General features: G+C 41.1%; 1 protein-coding gene across 1 annotated transcript in view; it reads right to left on the bottom strand.

The window, feature by feature from the left end:
* Positions 1-18,765, bottom strand: part of clasp2 (cytoplasmic linker associated protein 2) — a 60,039-nt gene extending 41,274 nt beyond the window's left edge. The window contains exons 1-6 of the mRNA XM_065470936.1: positions 17,825-18,765; positions 12,363-12,441; positions 6,695-6,798; positions 6,051-6,142; positions 3,978-4,053; positions 3,066-3,163 (exon numbers count right to left, since the gene is read on the bottom strand). Coding sequence (XP_065327008.1) covers positions 3,066-3,163; positions 3,978-4,053; positions 6,051-6,142; positions 6,695-6,798; positions 12,363-12,441; positions 17,825-18,022 — 647 coding nt within the window. The 5' untranslated portion in view covers positions 18,023-18,765. The remainder of the gene's footprint in view (positions 1-3,065; positions 3,164-3,977; positions 4,054-6,050; positions 6,143-6,694; positions 6,799-12,362; positions 12,442-17,824) is intronic.
* Positions 18,766-20,864: the final 2,099 nt, after the last annotated feature.

Below are 20,864 nucleotides of genomic sequence, written 5' to 3'. Positions count from 1 at the left end.
TGTCTGCTTTGCCGAAAGGTTAACCATGGATGGGCGCACACAACAATTAGAGCAATACACACCGTGCTCTTTCTGTCTCTGTCTTTTGGTGTCTGCTTGCCGGTCCACAACCGCCAGACAGCTAAGCAGCCTCTGATAAGTGACGATTAGCGTTGCAACTAGCTCCTCAGCCGTGCACCATTTTCACGTGGTTCGCTTTCTTTCATTAGCATTTTGTGCATCTATTTGTTTCAGCAAAAATCTAGCATTTAGTCTTCAGCACTGATTTGCATCAGTATTTCCCTGTGGGCTGATTAATAGCTTGCTGCGTTGCTACGCAATCTTGCATTAGCTCCCATGTTGGTGACACACTCTGGTCCTCAGCTCCCCTCAGCTCTTTGTATCCAACATGGTGCAGTGGCTCCGAGAGGGAGGGAGGGAGGAAAGAAGACGGGAAGAGAGGGAGGGAGTGTGTGTGTGAGAAAGAGAGAGAGGGGGGGGAAGCCAAACGGCGAGAGACCAAAGCATGCTACGGGCATGCGACAAAGCACCACCTACTGTCACACATACACACTGTACACACAAACACCAACTGAACAACCTAAACAGCAGTACGTACAGTAAATTTCCAGGCAGCGTCTTTGTGTGTCTGTATGAGCAGGAGAGAGAGTCAAATGGGCCAGTTTGTGTGACAGACAGCAAAGAGATTCAGTTACCCTTTACATAACCTCCCTCTCATACACAGACACACACGTACTCGTCAGAGGGGGAGGGGCTGTGTGGCTAACAGCAGACAGCGCTGCTCCTCCTCCCTTAGTGTCTCGCCTTCTCATCCCAGTTGCACATGTTCCCTCCCTCTTCTTATTTCTTCTATCTTTTATCTTTTTATCGCGGCCATTGATAAACACCTTTGTCCTGCAGAGGACTCACGTCCTTCAGGTAACTCATCTCCAAATCAAACCACATGAGGCAGGCCTAATGAATGCTCACTCAACCAGCATTTGACCTACTTATAGGAAGCTGCTGTCAGATGGTAGCCCCTTGTTCTTACCAGTAATGGACCCAAGATTACAACTGTACTTCCAGACACAACACCAGTAAATAAGCCAACTGTAAAATTAAGTTCCACTTTCAGGTTTCTCCATGCACCATTATGTCATTTGAAATAGGTTTGTAATTTCAAGTCCCATTCACAACACCTGATCACCAAATGCAAGAAGTGTTTTGGCTCGTGTCAGCAGGTTTAACCTGTGTCTAAACATCTGATCTAAGGTCATAAGATATGCACATCTATATGTTTAATTTAACTGAAAATTGATTAGATGAAATGACTTATTATTAATTATTTCAAGTTAGACTGGATCATTTTGAGACTGTTGTAAGGGGGGAAAAATGTATTTAATTATACAGATAATCCCATCAAAATTCAGTGTCTCATTTACAACAGAGAGCTGTTTCAAACAGAAACTTAATTTTGGGAAATAGCTTTTAATCATTTACCTGACACAGTCCAAAATAGGTTTCAGATTGTAATAATCACTTGCCTCCACGTATCTTTAAAAATGCATGCTTGTTTGGTATTTAAGGGATGTGGTCATACTCATCCAACAATTATTCCTCTTTTATGACTTCATCTTTCTGTCCATTATCTAATGCCAACTCTGCAGAGTTGATATGTCATCAAGTCAGCAAGATCCTGGCCAGAGCCTTGCTTTCCACTCAGTAACCCTTTGGGTTGCTCCGTATGAAATTAATTATTAAATAAACAAAACAATTTAAACTGAATTTAAAAAAAAAAATCCCACTGTACAATAACATTAGTATATTAGGTATATTAAGTTACAACCCCTCAAATTATAGGGGTGGAAATTTTTGTACTTTATAATTTGCGTTTGCGTTATTTTTTCCAAGCATTACATGACACTTGGAGTGGTTGTGAAACTGATTTGGCTGCAGTTTTTAAACAGAGCTTTAATGTGTTTTCACTCTGAAACTTTCACAAGGATACCTACTGTAATGTTTTGAAGCCTCAAAAATAAATTAGTAAATAAATGCATAACACAATTTAAAAAGCACAAAATTCTCATATACCTCTATGGGTTTGTAACTCAGACAACTTTCATAACATGAAGGTAAAAATTTAGCATGGCTTCATTAAACATATGAACAAAAACACACAATGCAATTCCAACAGCTTTGCTCCAGGTTTTGTACTAAGGCCATTTGCCTATAGCAGACCTGAAGCTGACTGAAACAGCACTAATAAAATTAATGAGAGTTTTGATCAGTAAAACTGCAGTATTGTAGATGTTCTCACCGCTATTCTTATACAAAGTAATAAAAACTGGTTTGGGAGATTCGCGATGCATACAATACATATAAAAATTCACGTGCAGAATTCAGTAATAATTATACACAACATCTGTTCAGGAAGAACAAGCGTAGGCTGTAAATCACTGCATCTGTCAGGCCTCCGATATTTAAATGAAGGCAGACAGCCACACCACTCTGTAAATCCCACACATTCAGACAGTGTGTTTACACTGGAGACGGACTGGCTTAATATGCACAGCACATGACACATGACCACAGCCAGCATTCACAGACGCAAGACTCATACTGAGCAATCAGCATACAGCACTGGCTGTTGCTCGACTCTCAAACATGGGAGAAAGCAGTAAAAAAGGGGGTAGAAAGAAGGGGTCACTGTGTGCTCAGAATAACCTTCAACCCTGCACATGTAGCCAGGACGACCAAAGCGGGACAAAACCCCACATTAAACCTCTTCTGATGACTTGAACACAGTTTTTCCACTTTTTACCCCCATTTCTGTTACTCCACCCAACGCCTTTGTACCCCGTAGCTGCACCCTCTCACCCGCCTCCCTCATTCAGTCGGCATTGTGCTCTGGATGAAAGTGCCTCTGTGTGTGTGAAGGGCAGAGTGGTGCATGGTGTGGCTTGGGACAAACTGAGTGCCAAGGCCACGGGACTCCATAGAAACACAGGCAACAACAAACTCAAAAAATAAATATATTAATAATAATAATTTTAAAAAAAATACTACGAAAAAGAACAAAAACTCACCGTGCAGCTGGAAGTCCTCTCTTTCCAATGTCTGCTCTGACCTTCTCTCCAACGTGACGATAAACATCCACCAGCGTTGTTATTGACGCCTCACGTACCTAAACAGCAGACGTTCACCAATTTAATAAAGCTCCACACATAAACACATGGAAAGAGATTCAAGTGATGGGTTACCTAGCACACTATAAAAAATGATCTTTGTGTTTGTTAAGACTGAGATCGATTCTCCCTCATAATTCGACAAAGATTACACTCATGCTCATAGACTAAGAGACGCAAACATGCAAACACACTAAAAACTAAACCCGTGAGAGCCCATACTCTTCCCTCCTATGAGAGCCATATGATTTGCTAGTTATTGCTGTAAACACTGTTGTGATTGGCTACAAGGATATTGTTGAAGGGATTCTTAGCACCCAAGGGTGGGCAGGCCTTTCTAGGATGTTGATTGGCCAGGACAGTATGTGGGTAGATAATCATTGGGTAGAAGATAGAAGCAGATTTCAGCTTTGGGGTGCAACTCTGCAGGAGGTTAAACCAACCTCTCTCTATTCCTCACACTGACACACACACACACACACACACACACACACACACACACACACACACACACACACACACACACACACAGAGCTAATACTCTTGTGTGGTTTAACAACCGGGTGCTCATGATTCAGCAGTGAAGCTGGGTGGTGGGTACAGAGCCCATCTCCTCACTAATAACAGTAATAATCACAGAGCTGCCTTAAGATGAAACCCAACACACTTGACTGCTGAGAGCTGAACAAAAAGGCTTATCGACAAACTGGCTCAACAAAAACAATGACGAGCCACACGCAGTCAAAACAAACACACAAAAAGGTACAATTTTCCCCACCATCATGTAATCATGTATAACACTGCAGCTCTTACCTGTGGGTTTTGGTCTCCTGTCAGCGAGCAGAGATGAGGAACTATTTTACTGAGGCTCAGCGGTTGGGCTCCATACCTGAGAGTGTGAAACAGAGGCACAAGAGGAAACGTAAAAGAGAGATGTGACAGTTGCCGGTGATAAATATAATTATCTGGTGTTCTTTTATAATGGAAACCTTGCTCCTCTCATTGAAAATATTTTTAGAAATGTGAAAAATATATCTATTCTAAGGCAGACTGACCTTTTAGTAGCCTGTTATAAGCTACAAATACTATCTACAAACCATTGGATTAGATGTGGGGCCTCCCCACAAAATACTTTGTGTCACATGTATATACAGCCCACACACACACACACACACACACACACACACACACACACACACACACACACACACTCACACGCACGCCTCAGAAATTTAACATCACACAAATATAAAAAACATTAGCAGACAAAGATGGTTTCTTAATTTCTTCTGTTTTGTCCATTCCAGTTATGTAAAAGAAAAACCAAAAAAACCAAAACAAACCCACACTTAGCTTTCAGAGCACTAACTGCAATACCATGCACTGTTGGTGTTTTCACAACTCTCTGAAACTCCACTGATGGGCTGGAGCACCAGAGAGCACTCCTACTAAGATGAAAATAAAAGCTGCAATAACGTCTTAATTATTTACATCGACCCAGTCCTCTAAGAGGACAAGTGGACCAAAACTACACCCTCCATGCACAACAGACCCACCTGATCCACTCACCCTAGAAGTAAAGAGCTCAGGTTTTAAACTTTTAACCTGTCTGTATGTTCACTGTGCACTTAACAAAAAATAGAAATAAATGAAAACCCAGAAGCAGCCCATTTCTATGCCATGTTTTACTCATTCTACTCACTCATTATGGGTGCCCGGGTACGTAAAGCACACATGCTCAGTGTATCTATTACATAGCAGCTTAGCATTTAGCACAACAGTGTCACCTTCCATTAGCAAAAAGATGCTAAAATTAGCACAGCAATTCTAATAGTCTAAATTTGCTCAGTGTCTGGGTGAGCTCAAGGTGGAAAACAGAGTAAAGGCCAAACCACACAGATCTCGACTGCTGTGAGCAAGCAGCAACAAACAAGTACCTGTACAGACAGAAGTGTCCCTGTAGGCCTACACACACAACCTGTCGTAACTACAACCTGCCGTCCAACAACTTACTGCCCAAATCTGAATAAAAACCAATTGCAATGAAATCAAAAAGGTTAAAACCCATATTTATTTGAAAACAGTAGAAATGCAAAATATAAAAGACTACAACTGAGCAATGTTATTTTTTTCCTTTTGTTTTTTTTTTTTAAAGGTCATTTTTACCCCTCTGCCTCCCAGCAAATTTCAAATTCCTATGTTGCTTTCGTCTCATTTATTGCAGTGACAATATTTACAAAAAACCTGACCTCTGACCTTGAGGTCAAGTTCACCGGGATTGAAACTCTTCTGAGATTTTTAGTAAATGCACATATTGTTTGAGTTTGAAACATCTATGTGACCTTGTTGTCAAGTCATTGCATTCACAAACTTAGCTATCCATGCCACCCGTCCGCCTGGAGGGGTGACAACAATACCCCAAACAAACCACACTTAAAAAGAGTTTGTAAACAACTCAATTTTAGTAACTGATATTTTGTCTTTAAAACTGCATCCTGCTCTAGTCTCATAACATATTTTGAAAAGGGACAAGCTAGTGAGGTGTGGGGAAATGGGAAGAAACGTGCACCACCTCAGAGTCACACAAACAGTTAAGAGGATTAATCCTGGAAAGTCGGAACATGTGTGCTCCTTGAGCAAACAAAATGGGTCATGGAAGGTGGTGGTAATAGCTCTGTGCAGCCCTCACTGAGCCAAACACTTACTAACAGAGATTGAAAGCAGCGTAGGATTGCATAATCTGTGTTATATTATCCACCACATTATGAACTTACTTAAGGATTAAAATATGAGATTTAACACACAGAGAATGAAAAACATTGCCTATGCTTAATAAACTTGCCATTTCATTCTGGAAGCATTACAGATAAAGGAGAAGTTACTCACATGCTGAGCGTGGCACTGAGACAGAGGCAGATTCCTTCTCGAGAGCGGAAGTTCTTGTGCTTTAAACCAGGAAGCAGCCTTTCCCAAACATACTGCATGAAGGAGAACAAGAAGGATAAAAGTGTGAGCAAGAGTGAGAGAGAAAAAAAAGAAAAAGAAAAGAAGGGGTGTCAGTAGGTCATCATCATCATCAACTCATCATTGGATGAGCAGTTTATGGAGTACAGAGGAGGGCACAATCTATGGAGATGAGCACGTGAGGCATGTGTAAATAAAACAAAACATTATGGAGTAACTTGTGTAATTCCTTCAATATCCACAAGAGGGGGTGGATAGGTAGAGTGCATGCCCACTGTAGTGTTTTTAATGCATTACTAATATGGAGGTGGCTTTAATTTGCCCATCCCCCCCCTCTGCTGTGTCACATTTTTAGAATAACATTTTCTAGAATAACTACAACTCCATATACATGTCTTGTATAAAATTTAAATGACATTTGACAAAACTGTCTTCATGTTACATGTGGTACACTGGCTAGGATTTACCTGTTTAGGCAATGATTTGTGTGTGTGTGTGTGTGTGTGTGTGTGTGTGTGTGTGTGTGTGTGTGTGTGTGTGTGTGTGTGTGTGTGTGTGTTTCTCACCATTGGCGAGGCAGTCTGTTCCATGCAGCGAAGGATGAGGGCTTGGCTGTTCTCCCTGACCTGGTCCTTCCCATCACCCAGCCTGTCCACCAGAGCTGGCAACACTACACACAGAGAGAAAGGGAGTGGGTGGTGAGAAAGAGTCAGTATATGAAAAACAGTTCACTGTGCATGCCGCACATGACACCGAAACTCTAAATCTCTACAAGATTTAAAAGCCAAAGATATTTAAAAAAAAACCAACAAAAAAAACCCAAAACCTAGTGCTGTACAAAGTTGAATGTTCATGCTTAATATCATATGAGTGTGTCTGATAGAAAAGGGGAAAAAAAGGAAAGAAAGCTTAAGTAATACAACCATCAACACCGTAGCTTTGACTAGAAAAGGGAATGAGAGGGCAGGAAATGGGAAATGGACCATGGCTAAAATAATGTCAAATGCCCTCGTGTCAGAGAGGCTGATGTAATGCAGTGACAAAAGAAAGCCCTTTCAATGCTGGAAAACCAAGCTATGAGAACTGTAAGTTACTCCAATTCTCCCAATTTAGGAATAATGTTTAAAAAAAAAAGGCTAAAAGTATTTACATCTTAAATATTAGGTGTAGGAATGTGGCTGTTTTTAACTTAAATTGTACTTCTAATCAACAAATCGTACTACTAAACTAACTAAACTCACAACAAACTGACAACTAAAATTAGAAAAAGAGTTTATTCAAAGCCTGACATAACCCAGCTGACCTTCTCTAATAAATAAAACCAATCTTTGTACATCTGTACTCTGAAATAGTTTTTTGCTAATAATTATTAGACCTTTTCCCCAAGCCTATCAGGTCTGTGGGGGAGAAAAATCCCAATCACCACAGTTTGTATGTGGGTGTGTGTAGTGTATTTGGATGACATGGTTTGTGTGTGTGGCATGTGCGCATGCAGCCTAGCTGGACCCTGTTTGACAGGACTAAGCTATAAATAAATCAAATATGGATATTTATTTATAAACATTCATATTATTTTTATGCAAAAAAGGTCAACAGGTCTACTACCAGGACAAAACACACCACCAGCTCCCACACTTTTCCAAAGCAAAATAAGAAAAGGAAAAAACAAACAAAAAGGACAAACCTCACAACCTTGTCCACACTTCCATCTCCATTAACCCCTCATTAACCCCACATACCTGCTCATACTCACAACAATAACAAACTACTGCAACTTAAATAGTGGCACTAATACATGATGTACTAGTGTATAAGCACAGTAATGTATTTGCAGAACACCAGCGATAAAATATGACACCAACCTCCAATGAACTATGTTATCGAACAAACGTGCTGTTAAAGTTAAATAAATTTTGTTTTATCTATTAGTAGCTATCGCAATTTGCCCCACCCAACAAATGGATGGGATTGGTGCACTGCTATGCAACATAACCCTGGGCTGTCCACAGCTTTGAGACTGTCATTGGTGCACTGCAATTTCAAGAAACAAAAAAATGGTCAGCCATTATTATAAAAGAAAGAGAAAAAAGACAGGAAAAAAAGGCAGGACTTGTTTATTTAGCAGTGGAGGTCAATGCTACAGAGGCTTTGGATACACTAGTTGTCTTGTTTGGTTGGGTCACTTCATTGTTATTTTAATTAGTTGGATTTGTTGCAAAGAAATACAACATAAAATAACAACCTTTAATTTAAGTTAAAAACTGCCACATACATGTTCACCTAATATTTACTAGCATTAAACAAACAAAAAGTCCCCAACTGTTTCATTAGACTGCAATCTTAGCTGTAATTAAAATTTCTGAGATTCTGCTACTTCTCTGTGTAAGGCTGACCTGACTGAACGAAAGGTTCCACGCTGCCTCCATATAATCTTACAAATATATTACGTGTTGATGTACGAGTATTCTTTATTACACAGTGTTATCTTTGCAAATGGTAAATACAAATTTACACAGATGCACCTCAATTTATTTTGGGTTTTCACAACACAGATTGGACTGATCAACTCTTTGGTCAGTAAACTACAATCCTACCAAATTTCTCAACTGTTGGACAACTGTTGGTTGGACAACTGTTACGGTTACATTCATAATGAGAAAAACAGCACATCAACAACCTTTCAGCCAAACAACAAACAAAAACAAAACAACCCCAAACACTTTTGCAGCAGTTTTCATATTAACAGCTCAGCTACCACCCAGCCATATCCTCTGAAAACTGTAAACCAACTTGTCTGTGTTAGAACATTTAACACTTCAGCCAATGAGTATCAGAACTGATATATTTCCAAATGTTTAATTTTATAATAGCTTTTTTTTTTTTTTTTTTTTAAGAGCACACACATCCAGCAAGAGTTTTACTAACTCCATCATCCAAGGGCAGAAGCTGCTCCTCCTAAACCAACTAGATATGAAGCCTACTTCCTTACAAAAGGAAAAAGGGCTCAGAGTCATATGTTATGATTTCACTTCCCTTTCAGTGAATTCACTTGGAACAAAACATACAGTTTGAGATATTACAACGACACGTCCTGGCTGAAGACACCTCGAATCACGCGTATTCACAGATGACCTGTGAAGACATATGCGAGGCCTCCGCCTGCACATGTACCCCTCTTATCACAGTCACCCCTCAGTTGTTAGACTCTGGCTGGCTATCTACTGCAGGTAAGCTCTTTTGTCCACAGACTCTAAGTCAGGTCCTGTTGATGTTAGCCAAAACTACACAGTTGGCATGTAGGCCACGTGTAAAATGTTAACTGCATGTTTTGTTGCCAGGTTCGGTGCTAAACCCTGGACAATATCATCCCCAGGTGTGATACGAATCCAAAGCCAGGAGCTGGCTCTCACATGCCTGCAGTTCTGCCATCTATCCCCAAGAGAGCAGCACATCTGCTGCTGTGGTTACGCTGCTGTGAATACAGCCTCCAAGCAAAGGTCCACCTTCAGGGCTCCAGAGAGACCTGACGCCTCAAAGGAACAACCTTCAGTCCTCTTAGCTATGGGACAGAGTTGAGAGGGGCTCCAGCAGCAGGGAGACACTCCTTCCTCCTATCTGTTGTTTTAGAACGCACTACAGGTCGCTAGTCATCTCTGCACACTTTTGTTTGACTCTATTATTTGAATGCGAGATTGTGGCCTTTATGCTGGATCTGCCATGCCCCAAGGTGCTGGTGGTCCAACCTCAGTTCAATGACTGCTCTGAGGGCCATGTATACATGTCTTGCACTGAATACGTTGAATGGGAATAAAATGTTATGACAATAACTTTTGTTCCCTGAAAAAGAGGACCATGGTACAACATCAAAGCCCTTTTTCCACTAGTTTTTATTCGGATCAGCTCGACACAACGTGGTATGACTCACCTTGACTCGTTTTCCATTACAATCCAGTACCAGCTAATGTGTGTGTGGTTGTTATAGCAATGCGGCCGAGCATTGGGAAGCTGCATTGTTTTTTGCAGCCGTTTCCTTCATTTCAAGGTATCAAAAGTGGCAGTTTTGATTTACGTGAATGAGATGCTCTGATGGCTCATCAAATGACAACACTGATTAGCCAATCGGTGGCATGCAGTCTGCTGATGTCACATTTTCGAATCCCATGGAACCCCAGTGGAGCAGGTGCTAAAAATAAAGTGTGTGGTACCAGGTACTATCACCTAATGGAAAACCATGAAAAGTGTGCTGAGCCCACCAAGGAGGTACTAATGGAAAGGGGCTCAAGTTGCAACTGAAGATGGGCTATCAAACTGAGGGATGATTATAAAAACAGGTGTACACGTGCAGAAGGGGCCTGACATATCTCATCACAGATCGTCTGCCTTAAACGTAATAACAGAAGCGTCTTCAGCCAGAACACACAGGGGCATGATATCCCACACTGTACTATATACTGTGCTGTACCGCGTTCTTATACTTCTGGAAAAGATTGTTATAGACACTTTAACACTTTGTTTGAATGTGCTGCTAACACAAGATTTTTATGTCTATTTATGATTCCTTTAGGCTAGAAAAGCTATCAAGCGTATTCCATTTAATCTGGAGAGAATAGATACCCTGCCTTTTTATATATATTTTTTAAATGAAGCGATATATCTGTGTGCTGTTTTTAAAGATCTCCATCTATACAGTTGAGCAGCTTCGGGTTAAGTGCTAGACAGATTCAGCTAAGAAAGTGTAGAATGCTGTTGGTTTTCATGTCTTCATTCTCAACTTGGGCAGCCTCAAAGTCAACAAACACAAAGGTTTGAATGGTCTCTCCCAAAATTTCTGTATTATATAAACTCCAAACCTCACTCTGACATTCATGCAATAATACACAACAAAATGGCATAACCCCGCACGCACGCACGCACGCACACACACAGGAAAAAGACAGATGACATCACTGTATCGCTCCCCCCACTGATGTTTCACGCTAGGAATGTGGGTAGGAGGGTAGGAGTGTGTGTGTGTGTGTGTTTGTGAGTGCACATTACACTACCACAACAGCTGGTTGCCTTGGCAACAAGGACAATAACCTCAAACAGAAAAAGTGACAGCGGGGGCCATTGTTGCACATGACTTCATTTCTTTCATTAAAGATGAAAACATACACAGGCACACTTCTACCGAGCAATCTAACTGGCCAATCACGTCTCTTCATTTTTTATTTTTTCAGTCAACAAGAAAATATAATTATGTCAAAGTAAAGTCCTTCATGATGTGCATGTTTCACTTCCCTTTCCACTTAACACAAGGGAGCTACTCGGAAGTGAAGGATGGTCACTGCACAGTTTTAAAGAGCACACACACACACACACACACACACACACACACACACACACACACACACACACACACACACACACACACACACACACACACACACACACACACACACACAGTAATTGCAGCTGCCCTGTGCAATAAGTCAGCCCTGTAGATCAATACAATCCCTCAGTCTCAATGATGTCATCTACAGGGAAGGAGAAATGGAACTCAGAAAGAAGGAGGGAGATTCCATGGCTGGCATTGGCTCAGAGAGATGTTTTTACCGTCAATCCGTAACACACACACACACACATCTGCATTCATATAAAGCTCTTGGATAAAGAGAGTGCGTGTGGTAGACTATACACAGTGCGACCAGTCCAGTCTTTACAGAGTAGCACAGCAGGCTTCAGCGGGTTTGCCGGTGACAAGAGGCAGTGTGGCTGACAAAGACAGCTGGTGACACCTTAAGGGCACCCACAAGGTCTGGCACTGAGATAACACAAATACACACTGGCAGAGCATGAAATCTGATATGAGATTTAGTCCCTGAGGTCATGAATCAAGGTGTGGTTTTGGGGTGTATTAGAGTGAGCTACAGTGGGCCTAAATATAGAGATGCATAATAGACACGGAGTGGTGCCAGGCTGCTGGGTCTATCTCAGAAGAACCACAAAGTGGAAGTGAGAGACAAAATGGAAGGACATATGTCAAAATGCCGAAGAGTCACACGACATCTAGTGAAACTGACTGCTATATTGTTTTTGTTACACTTCTGAATTCAAAAGGCCAGACAAACACACTTCCTTGACTAGCGATTGCTGTTTAAGATTAAAGAACAAAGAGATAAAGATCTATTTGCAGTGAAACTTAAAAGGACAACTTAAAGAAAACAAAGCGTAGAGATAGATAAGATATCTCACCTGTGCCGAGGTATCCTTTAAACCGCTCTCCCATGCGGTCCACAAATGCCCCACAGATATCTATCCCCAACAACGCCACCTACAAAATAGAATAAGAAAAATCAAAGAGTTATAGCGGGCCACACACAAAAATGATTGTATTATACATATCAATACACAGTCCGTTTTCTACATCAGTGACAGCAGTGAGAGGAAGAGAAAGGGGAGGAGGATTACATTCGATTCTGACATCCTGAATATTTTTTAAAGACCATTGAGGTTGTTTATTAAGTTTCTACTGACTCAGCAGACAGCTGAGACTGTGAATGATCTTTTTCCATATTGAGAGAATCAAAATTTTGCCCCCACTCGCTTTAGAGATGTAATTTAGGCCAGTCAGGCATTTTCCGAACCTGTCCGAGTCTCAGCTATATCACAAACACGAGAGACTACCAACAGAAACAGAGTACAAACTGGAAGTAATTTATTCTAAGCTGCTTAAGAGTCTAGAGGAAAAGAAAAACAAATAAAGACATTTCAGACATTTTAACGGTGGTGAATGAACATAAATAAACCTTCCAAACTTTCACCAACATACAGTACAACCAGGGCTGTGCACTTAATCCAGTTTAAATCGAAAGACTAAATTAAGAGACAACTTAATAAACTTAAATAAAGTCTATTATTTCTCCAAACTATGTGAGTTTGCGTCTTAGATAATCATGTTCTGAATATCGACCAACATAATTGTGATTTCTGCCACAACCTAGTAGCTCCAAATACATCTACTTGCTTTTGAGAACTGATGATACTCGAGCAACCTCTATGTTTTGGTGATAACCCCAACATGGAACAAAAAAAAAAAAATCTCAAAAAAAGACTGTGAGAATTTAATCACACAAATGCTTAATGAACAGTGACAGGCTGAGGCTCAAAACATGCTTGAATTGTAATGTAGATTCTGTCGTTAACTCGGAGCTCAAACCGAGACAATGAGTGTCGTGTTTAATGGCTAACACCTTGCCGTTTCAAAGATAACTGCATGTCAACAGCTGCGGCACTCCTGGTTATGCAACACCCAGTCAGCTGTGTCCTCTTAAACTACCTGCATAACTGCAGCTAATGGAGGTGCACACTGATCTGCATTTGAAAATCCGGTTAAAAATGATCCTGGAAAGAAACATAATGACTGAAGTCACAAGTGGAATAGAACGTGATGGCACCATTATTGTGGTGTAGGATTGTGTTCTCTAAAGTCACCTTTAATAGTCCTTCCAAGCTCTTCTCCACTGCCTCTCTGTGTTTTAATTCACCTCACAAGCAGAAGAAAAACTAGCCTGCGATATGATTCTTAGGGGGAAGGTATACAGAGTTGTGTCTAGCAGTAGAGATGAGTTTTTCCACTGTGGTCCTGACTAGGATCACATGCGCTGTGCTGCTGGAATGCTTGTTTTGGCAGTGCTGTGGTAAAAACTGAAGTGAAAAAAAAAAAATTAAACATGACTCTCTGGACTCAGTAGGGGAGTCAGACTGCAGTTTTTCCCTATTTTAGTCAAAGGAAGAGCAAAGGCAGGTATCTACAGAAACAAAAAGGGGAGCGATGAGGAAAGCATGAAACGGGGATGAGGGCCAAGTCATGACACACAAAGCAAAAATCACCTGGAGAAGAAACACAAGCCCTGGGTCAACATGATGACTCCCTCATACTGACCTAATTTACAGGGAAGGGGGTGGCAAAGACAAGAAAAACACCAGGAAAAAGACGAAAACGGTAAAGGATGGAAACAGCCCCTGGGCCTCCCATCCCCCTCTTCCACTCAGCACCCCAACGAGCTTGGTGCCCATAACCATATGGCATCTTCAATGGGAGAGACAGAGGAGAAGAGAGTATGAGAGAAGGAAGGGACATGACATGAGGAAATGCTGGAGAAAAAAAAAGCCTCATTTCTGAGAAGATTCAAGTCAGGTATGCCCCCAAAATACTTAAAAACCCTATGCAATAAACCCTGTGCATGTTTTTAGTAGCACTGACACCAACACAGTTTCTGTATCTCCAGATTACAAGATTCAAAATGACGGGGGAGCTGAGGTATGTTGGAGAAAAGAAAAAAAACAAAAACAAAGTGCAGTATGAATGGCTCTTTGTGAAGGCCCAGCCTGCTTAGCCTGCTGATACGCATACCAGGTACAGGTTTTACTCTGGATTCCAGTAAGGGTTAAAGTGAGTGTTTGATTGAAGAAAAGAAAAAAAAAAGTGTCTAACGCTCACAGAGAAATAAAGACAGACACTCAAACCATATGCTTATAGAACAGACAGTTAATAGAAAACAAACTGCTCACAATTTTTGGTAAATGAATGAATGTTTCAGTTATTTATCAAGCACAGATGCTCAACACTAGCTGGCTCTAGAATCTTCTCACACTGGTCGAGTTACATTTAAATTATAACATGAATTCTTAACAGAGAACAGTGGTAAGGCAATAGAAAAGACCGCATATGTAAAGGGATTTGACCAAGTTAATAAGCAACTGCAGCTCTACCCCGAACCATTAATCCAGTGATTATAAAGAATAAAGACAAGGACCAGAAGCAGATTTAGACCATTGTCTGATCCTGCTCCTAAGAGCCAAGCTACTGTTATAGACTACAGTTCAACAGTTCCTGCAGCTGCTTCCCACAAAAAAGCGGCGATCAATTCCCTTCACTGGACGGTGTTTCCTGTGAAGCACCTGCAGGAAGAAGCCAACACAAAAATAATTTTATTGCACAATAAAAAAAAAATCTGAATATGGTGACGCTGAAGTGGACAGCGCCAAGTAGGGATCTGAATCATAAATCTCCAAATTTATAATTTCCTTTAAACAATACATGCAGCTTTATCTGACATGTGTTGACAGCGATGTCAAACTCCATGCAGCAAAGTAAAGTCAAATAAAAGCATTTTCTATTGATGCTGTGTTCTGGCTTAAATATAATACAATGGGTTCAATGAAGCTAAAAACTGGTGTAGGCCCACAGACTGTACATGACAGATGGACACAGCCACAAGAACATCACTCGCTTGTTTCTGGACTTATTTCTTAGACGAGTCCAGAGTTTCATTTATTAAACCTGGAAAACTGTATGCTAACACAACTGATCACACAGCAAACCACATTAATCGTCAGATAACGCATCTTGAAGACACAAACACCACAAACATGCTCTTGAGGTCCACATCAGTAACATTTCTCAGGCCCATAGGTCACTGCTTGTGTAGGTCTGCTCCCTATGACCTATAAGCAGAACTGATAATGACATAGGTATCACTTATAAATATTACCAAATACCGTTCCTTATTCTAACTGTAGACTGTGGTTATGTTTCTATAGGCATCTATCCTAAAGCACAGACTGTAAATCATAAGTAGATATAATATATTATTATTATTATTGTTATATTTAAATGTATACTTATTTTACTGTATACCATATAGTATTTTAATTTTAGCTACATACTATTCCACCTATTTAACGTATTTGCCTGTTGTGCTTAACTTTATTTTCACAAAGTTGGGATAAATTAAGCTTTTCTTATCTTATCAACGCAAGCTTTAGTGTGTGGCATCTCTTACACTCCATTAGACACAATTACACAATTCAAAGTGTTTGGACAGAGGAGTGTGGATCAGTTTGAGCAGTGATGGGTCATATGGACCTGCTCTCCATAAAGGCAGCATGCAATATTAATATTCTCTCTTCTATAGGCTCTCTAGCTTCTATACTCTTGTGTAAGCAAAGTTGATTTCCTATTCTGTCTACACAAACACACACACACACACACACACACACAGAGAAGAAGCAGATGAGGCAGGCAGACGAGGATGACATTATTGAACTGATCAATAACAAAAGGAAACAGTGAAGGGCACACAAACGCAGCCAAGAAACAGAATATTTTTTCCATTACTAAGAGGCACTTGAGTGTGACACTCTTTGTGCCTGAAAGATGAGTATCTCCGAAATGTATTTGTGGGTCTTGAGTTGTGTTTTCCACTCACACTTAGCCTGTGTCTGACTCTAGTTCTTGTTTCCTTAAATGCCTCCTGTATTCATCTCCTCTCTTCAACTCTTTATCACCCCCCCACCCGCAACTGCTGACTCAGCATGTTGCTTAAAGCTTTAAGGCCTTCTACCCAACAGAGAGATCATGAGCATCGCTAAAAGCCTGCTGTATGAAGGCCTCTGGGGCTCCCAACTCACTTGCACATCAGTGCAAAGTGACTGATCTGAGCTCGAGTTACTGGCTGTGTCATCTACATAAAAGAACAAACCTGAACAAAGAGAGATGTTAGCTTATCACAGCCACAGGAGATAAAAAAAAAAAGGCTATAGCACCATGCAAAAACATTCACTGAGCATTTCTCTTCAGTATTTTTAACAATAGCGAAAAATTCAGCTTATAAAAAGCTTTCTTCTTGAACATCTAACAGGGATACTAAGCGGACAATTGGTGAAGACTCCACAACTTTTTTTGTACAGTGCTTCTCACAATACCGATTTCACTATTCCTAAAGTTTCCATGGTACTAAATAGAAATGAATATTAAAAGTTTTGTTTAAAAGATCACAAGACCAAAATGACAATAAAGTCCAGAACACTTTCTTTCTCTAGCTGAGTGTCGTCAAATTAAAACTCTCTTCAAGAGGCTCAGATGCTTCCTTACGCTGAGCACACAATTTCCACACTCATACAGACTTTCTGAGTCCTGCATATCAGTGCAGATGAAACTAATCAGTCCAAAAAGTGACTCGAGAGTAATACTGCAGCATGGCTTTAAAAGGGATTTCCAGCTGTTATGACTTACTGTCTGGACTGGTGTGATGTGCTGGCAGAAATGTCACATTCCTAACTCTGTCTGCAAACCAGCACATTACACACAAAATCCAGGACTTAAACAAGGAAAATACTGAGAAAATCTTGAAGAGAGAGGAGATCAAAGGAGAGAGAGAGAGAAAATAAAACATGGATCATAACAATGAATCTTCCAACCCCTCCCCCATCCCATCCAATGCTCCAGCAGTCTACCGTCCTGACAATGGGTCTCCTTAACACAGACACACACAACCAAAACAGCAGCACAAACCCAACAAACCACAGGAATGCCCCTCAAAAGCACTCCTCAATGCCTGGGTTGCATTTAAAAATGTCTGCCTCTTGTGCTCCAGGATTAGGATAACTTGGGTGTCATAAAGAATCACAGAGCCTCCTGCTTCTTGCCAGCGCTTTTGTTTGAATTTTCCAGTGCACACATTAATCTCAAAACAGACTTGGGTCTCCTTCATATCGTTAATAGGTCTTTAAAATGTTTTACATCATCTTTTGAAAAATATCTAAGTAAATTTCAGTGCTGTCTCTTCCCAGGTACCAGGCAAACCAGTGGAAAACAATTCACGAACAGGCCGAAGGAATGGCTCATACGATGACAGCTCAAGCTCTCTCACCTTGAAATTGCTGGAGTTCACCCATCCCGTTAACTCGTCTATAGTCTTGTCCAGCCGGGGTTTGTCCTGCTCTACGTCCGGGGAGCGATGCGGATCGTTCAGATAGTCAATAAGGTCCTGTCCGACCTGCAACCTGCGGGTAACATCTTTCTGCAGTACCTGCTGGTAAAAATAGTCCATGTTGTCATGTTCCTCCATTGGGCACTCAGTGCCGTGCGGCCAGCCTCTGAAGCCGGCCGGAGACAGGAGACAGTGGTCGGTGGGACGGGGTGCAAAGAACTCGAGATGGGAAGTGTAAACCCTTCAAGGAACAGAGACACCGTGCAGTCTGGACTGCCTCTAACTGATGTTTAATCATCAACGTACAATCCCTTGCAATATATATATATATATATGTATATATCAGTGTGGCATAGAAATCATCCCTCCACTTTATACGTTACGACAAAGACGAAGCTGGCTGGTTTCCTTATTAGATACCGTTAGCTCAGAGGGAACTTAAACTTGGCGAAACTTCGGGAAACGAATAACCGCAGTGGCCCTCAGCCGGTTCCTTTAATATAACCGCATCAGAAAAAAATAGCAAATATGCTTGGCTGTTATGCTAACAAAAATAGCACATAGAAAGCTAGCACGGCCACCCAAACAAATATGGACAGGTTCACAAAAGCTAGCTCAGCTAGCTAACGTCAGTTATCCGCAGGCCTCAGTCCGCTGCTCTATTCCATGTCCGCAGGCTTTAAAGACGTTCAACGGTCAGCTCCGTCCGGGGCAAAGTTGCACCAAACTTCCACAGCAAGAGCTCAGCTCCAGTCCAGGGGTCTCTGATTTCTCTTTAACCCAGGAATAATCGCTGCTGCCGTTAAAGCTGATATTAGGCGCTGAAAGCTGCGCGTTGCCGGGGACTGCAGTTCACCAGGAGGCGCAACCGATCAACGATCAGGCCGATGGGTCTTCGGGCCCTGCACAGCCAGCCTGCATAATGCCTGATGTAAAATGAATAAGTGCATTGTGAACCACATCCGTACTAAAATAGGGAAATATATACGCTTATTAACTTAAGATATATTGTCATTGATTGTGGCTGGTTAATTTCTATTTTCTGTTCTAGAAACGATAAACAAAATTACTGTTTACGTGTGGGCGTGTCCGCTGTCTACACGGCCCTCTGCTGACATCTAGCGGCGTCACGGCTGCACAGCCTCTATTCAAATTGCGGCAGTTTACTATGAAGTAGGTCTTTCAGATACAAAACAAAATCTCAGACTGCAGAGACAAAGCACAGTTACTATTAGTCACCTTTATTTATTTATTTTTTAAATTGATTTCTTTTTCTTAAACATAAAACTGTTAAAACAGCTGTCAAATAGGGCATTAGTATCACAGCCAGTCGAGTCAGCTATGTATCTCAAATCCATCCAAGTCTTCCTTGACCTTTCCATCTAGTCTCTCTTGTTTCAGTCCTATCCATTGTCCTGCCAGTCTCCCCAGTCTTTGAGCACTTGGCACTACACGACACTTATCAGTCTCTTGTTTAACACAATATTAAAAGCTGCTTTTGTTTTGTTGCATTTTCAGTGCGTGAAATGATGGTGTTCATGCCCCGTACGTGTGTAATCAGGCATGACGAGACATCATGTTGAAATCCTGTTGATCTAAAGAGGTGCCTGTATAGAGTAAAATTAGCTGTTGGTTTGTGGGGTGTGGCGGGATTTCCAATCTCTGCTTTTCAAATTATCCCATCACATATGTTTTGTAGGATTAGATGAACCAGAATTTGTCAGGGATCAATTACATACATAGACTGGCAAGTTCCACCAGACCTGTATAACAAACTAATTGCAAATTACTACTCACGTGATCCTTTAAGTCTTGATGACAGCCAATTCATTTATGTTTCTACATCATCTGTAAATTAACATTTACACAAAGCTAGACTAAATTAACCTCCAAGTACATAAATTCATGTGATTGTCAATAAAGTTGAGGTGCCTTTGTTCACAGTCTCATACTTATTATCTCTAAACAAATTTCCTTTTTGCTTTTGAAGCAAAGTTGCACCAGCGTCAGCCCTGATCCAGACACACACAGCATAAATCTGAATAGTGGGTGTCACAGTCCAGTTTAAAAACAGTTGTATCAGTGTTACTAACCTATTCAGAATCAGTTTAGTAACGGTCTGAATAGCAGTGGGACTGGAAACCTACTCATGTAAACAAGTTAGTCTGTGGCCGCTAACCTAATTGAGGTTGTAAACAAATGCTTAAGTAGTAGAGTAGAAGCTAGAGCACAAGGGCTACTGACAGGAGGATTGGATAAGGGCCTGCGAGCTAACGTATCCACGCAGTACACGGGAGAGGCCACTCATCCCAGCAGCATACAGTGTCAATATAATGCTTTTAGACACCAAGGGTCTGAATCATAGGTCCTTTTGTTGTAACACAGCAACAGTTTTTCCTTTTACATCTCAAAAAGAAACACAATCGTATCCTCCTCTCTGAATAGACAGGCATGGACAATTACAATAAGCACTGAAAAAAGAAACCAAACAAACAAAAATTATTGGCTTTCCCCAATTTTTGAGTGAGTTGCCATAAATCTTTTTTCCCCCTCTCCATTGCAAAACATTCTCTGTACAAACAGAATTAAAATGTCAACAGAGGTTTCCCAGATGCACAAATATGTCACATGTTCCACTTTTTACTTCCTGTTTTGTTTTTTTTGTTTTTCTCCAGGACTGCAAAGCTGAGCCAGCTGTGCCAGAGCTTCACTGTTCGTATCCAGAAGAATCTGTGGATTTTACCCACAGTGCAGCGCTCCACTTCCTCCGTGCTGTGCGTCTATTGGTCGAAGCAGAATGAATCACAGGATGGTCGTGTAGAGGTGTCATGTGATGATACCTCTCCACAGAGAGTGCCCAACATGAAAATATCTTTTTCTTTTTTTTTTTAAAGTTTGAACATGAAGCGCTGTAGTTTCACTGTTTCACCCTCCCACCCCACCTGTAGCTGTCCAGATGCAGTCCTTTACCCCCGCAGGT

The sequence above is a fragment of the Pelmatolapia mariae genome, linkage group LG22 (genome assembly GCF_036321145.2).
Source record: "Pelmatolapia mariae isolate MD_Pm_ZW linkage group LG22, Pm_UMD_F_2, whole genome shotgun sequence".
Taxonomy (NCBI): Eukaryota; Metazoa; Chordata; class Actinopteri; order Cichliformes; family Cichlidae; genus Pelmatolapia; species Pelmatolapia mariae.
The sequence above is the reverse complement of the archived record's forward strand: the minus strand, read 5'-3'. Positions and strand labels throughout refer to the sequence as shown.